General features: G+C 38.4%; 1 protein-coding gene across 1 annotated transcript in view; it reads right to left on the minus strand.

Moving 5' to 3' along the window:
* Positions 1-6: 6 nt before the first annotated feature.
* Positions 7-2,617, minus strand: part of LOC102213859 (metalloreductase STEAP4) — a 7,094-nt gene continuing 4,483 nt past the window's right edge. Inside the window, exon 10 of the mRNA XM_005738539.2 lies at positions 7-630. Coding sequence (XP_005738596.1) covers positions 373-630 — 258 coding nt within the window. The 3' untranslated portion in view covers positions 7-372. The remainder of the gene's footprint in view (positions 631-2,617) is intronic.

Raw genomic sequence — 2,617 nt, forward strand, 5'->3', positions numbered from 1 at the left:
ATAATGGGTGTTTAACAAGAAAGAACAAAGGAAAAGCAGTGAGAACCAAATACGTAACTATAAATGCAATAAACATAACCCACTACACACTGCAAGTTCAGATTGATAGTATTTTTTCTTTTTTCTTTATTTTTTATAAGGATGTCATAGTGGACACAACACAGAATCTCAGATTACATTGTGTAACGCTTCTGGATGTGGAAATTATTGAGCTTCAATGGAGGCGAACACAAAGGCAAAGGAAAGCTGCTTTTACATGTACCACGTTTACAACACTGAACAGTTTTCTTGTAAACATATAATCCTGGCTCTATGACATCTATGCCTTTGCGTCTGTGTTTATAATTCATTTGTACCTGCAGTGCCATTGCCTTATGTTAGGAGTAATTTTTTGCGTTCTTGCTCGGGATCAGTTCTCTCCCAGCCCTGTCGAATCCGGGTGAGAGTGCTGTCCACGCAAGGCAGGAGGAGAAGCAGCTTGAGCACTAACACCACGGAAGGCACCACCAGACTAAGCATGTAGCCAGGGAGCATAAACCATTTGTAGGATGAAGGCTGAAGAAACTCATCCCAGCCGTACAGGTAGGTGTGAAATGTACAGAAGAACAGTGTCAGGTAGCCCAGCTTAGACTGAAAGACAGTAAAACAATGAAACAGGTTCATCATGTTACATTTCATTCACCCATTTATTTTCAGAAAGCACTGATGTTATGATGTGCAGTCAGTTTTCTTTCTGGCAGACTTGTTTGCATCTATGCATAAGGAACATGTCGTCTGTGTGTGAATGCCTCAGCTACTCAGAGGAGAGAGGTGCTGAAGGATAAATGTGAATAAAATTAAAAAAAAGAATAAAGATAAAAGACAATTTCTTTTCTTTTATATGAAGTCAAAAACTGCAGTGACAAGCTGACCTTAATAGAGACATAGCTCCATATGTGCAACGCATGCACTCTTTGACTTTGTGTACTCATATACATAAAGGTACACATACATACTTATGCACATTTAAATACATTATATACACATGAACAAAGCCTTAGGACTGAGGCCCAGGATAATATATGCCCCCAAATTACATCTGATGCATAACTTAACATTTAAATCTCTGCTCTAATTTGGGCTGGAGTAAAGGGAGGGGTGGAATAAGAATATGAGCTTGACATGACCCAGATACATTTATGAATGAGTTTGTTCCCTGTAGTGTGTCCCATTTCATTTTTGATTGGTCAGAGTGGGAACAAAGGTAAACATTATTTGTGTCTGTTTAAGTAAAGACAGAGTTAGAAAGAGAAGGAGGGAAATATAACTAACAGATTTCTGACAGTTTGTTTCCAGTGGGAACTTTAACACAGCTGCCTGGCCCATGTGTGTGTTTTCCTATCCACATTTGTACTTGCCAGTCACAGTTTGTACCTTTGCAAATTAGACACAATGTGAAGAATTTACCAGTTTTTCTGCCAGAATCCTTCCTTGAAGGCGCAGTAGCCTCTCTGTCAATTTTCACACTAACTGCTCCTCAGCAGCCTCGAGTATAAATAGGGGCAATAGTGGAGTAGCAGTACGTGGAAAATTTCAGGGTGCACTTGAAAGCATCTCCAGCAGACATATTAGAAGTGAGTGCCAACGAGGGATATTTCATAAAAAGCATCCGTGTGTTAACTGAATCATCAATCTAGTTGTCATTTGCAGCTTTTCCTGGCCAAGTGAAGAGATGATCAGTTGAAACAAATTAAATTTACCAATGAGCTTTATTGTATTCATTTTATGAGAAATTGACAGATTAAATATCACAGAAATGCTCTTTCCTACCACTGTGTTTATTTGTTCTTTGATTAAAAAAAATGTGTTTTGAAACTTCTGTTATTTTTGTTTTTATTTTTAAGCGTGATTGAGTAAACCAGAGACTAGCAAAAATATTCATTTACTGTAGATCCGGGATGTCAAACACATTTTATCTTTGTGACATCTTTAAATTATAGAAATCTATAACTTAATTCGTTTGGCTTTGTATGGATAGCCACGGGGAATCTCTTTATCATCAGGAAAATCTGTAAAACTTTTGAAAACACAGATGTAAATGTCCAAATGTTCTGTTTTCCAAAACCATCCAGTTGGTTGGTTTGGAGTCTTCACCGGGTTGATTCTGGCCCCCAGGCTTTATGTTTGACACCCCTGCTCTAGATGGAGAGCATGTTTTCCATTTTCTATCTGATATTAATTGATTCCAGTAATAAGCAAAGATGCCAACTTCTGTACAAGCACAAATCTGTTGGATGGATTGCTCGGAACATCAGTGGGCCAGCTCCAGGGAAAAATCCCACACTCTCATTCCTCCACTTGTGACTTGAAGTTTTTCTTCTTATAAACAGGATTCACTCATCAGGCCAAGAGTTTTGTTTCGCTGATGTGCCAATATGAGTTTGCACGAACCACATACTATAAATCAAAGATGGAAAACCTACATTTGTTTTAGTGACCATCGGAGGACAGTTCCTCTGATTGTAAAAAGTGGTGTGATTATATACAGGGAGTGCAGAATTATTAGGCAAATGAGTATTTTGTCCACATCATCCTCTTCATGCATGTTGTCTTACTCCAAGCTGTATAGGCTCGAAAG

This window comes from Pundamilia nyererei, unplaced genomic scaffold, assembly GCF_000239375.1.
Source record: "Pundamilia nyererei isolate P.nyererei 1_Seehausen unplaced genomic scaffold, PunNye1.0 scaffold00084, whole genome shotgun sequence".
Classification (NCBI taxonomy): domain Eukaryota; kingdom Metazoa; phylum Chordata; class Actinopteri; order Cichliformes; family Cichlidae; genus Pundamilia; species Pundamilia nyererei.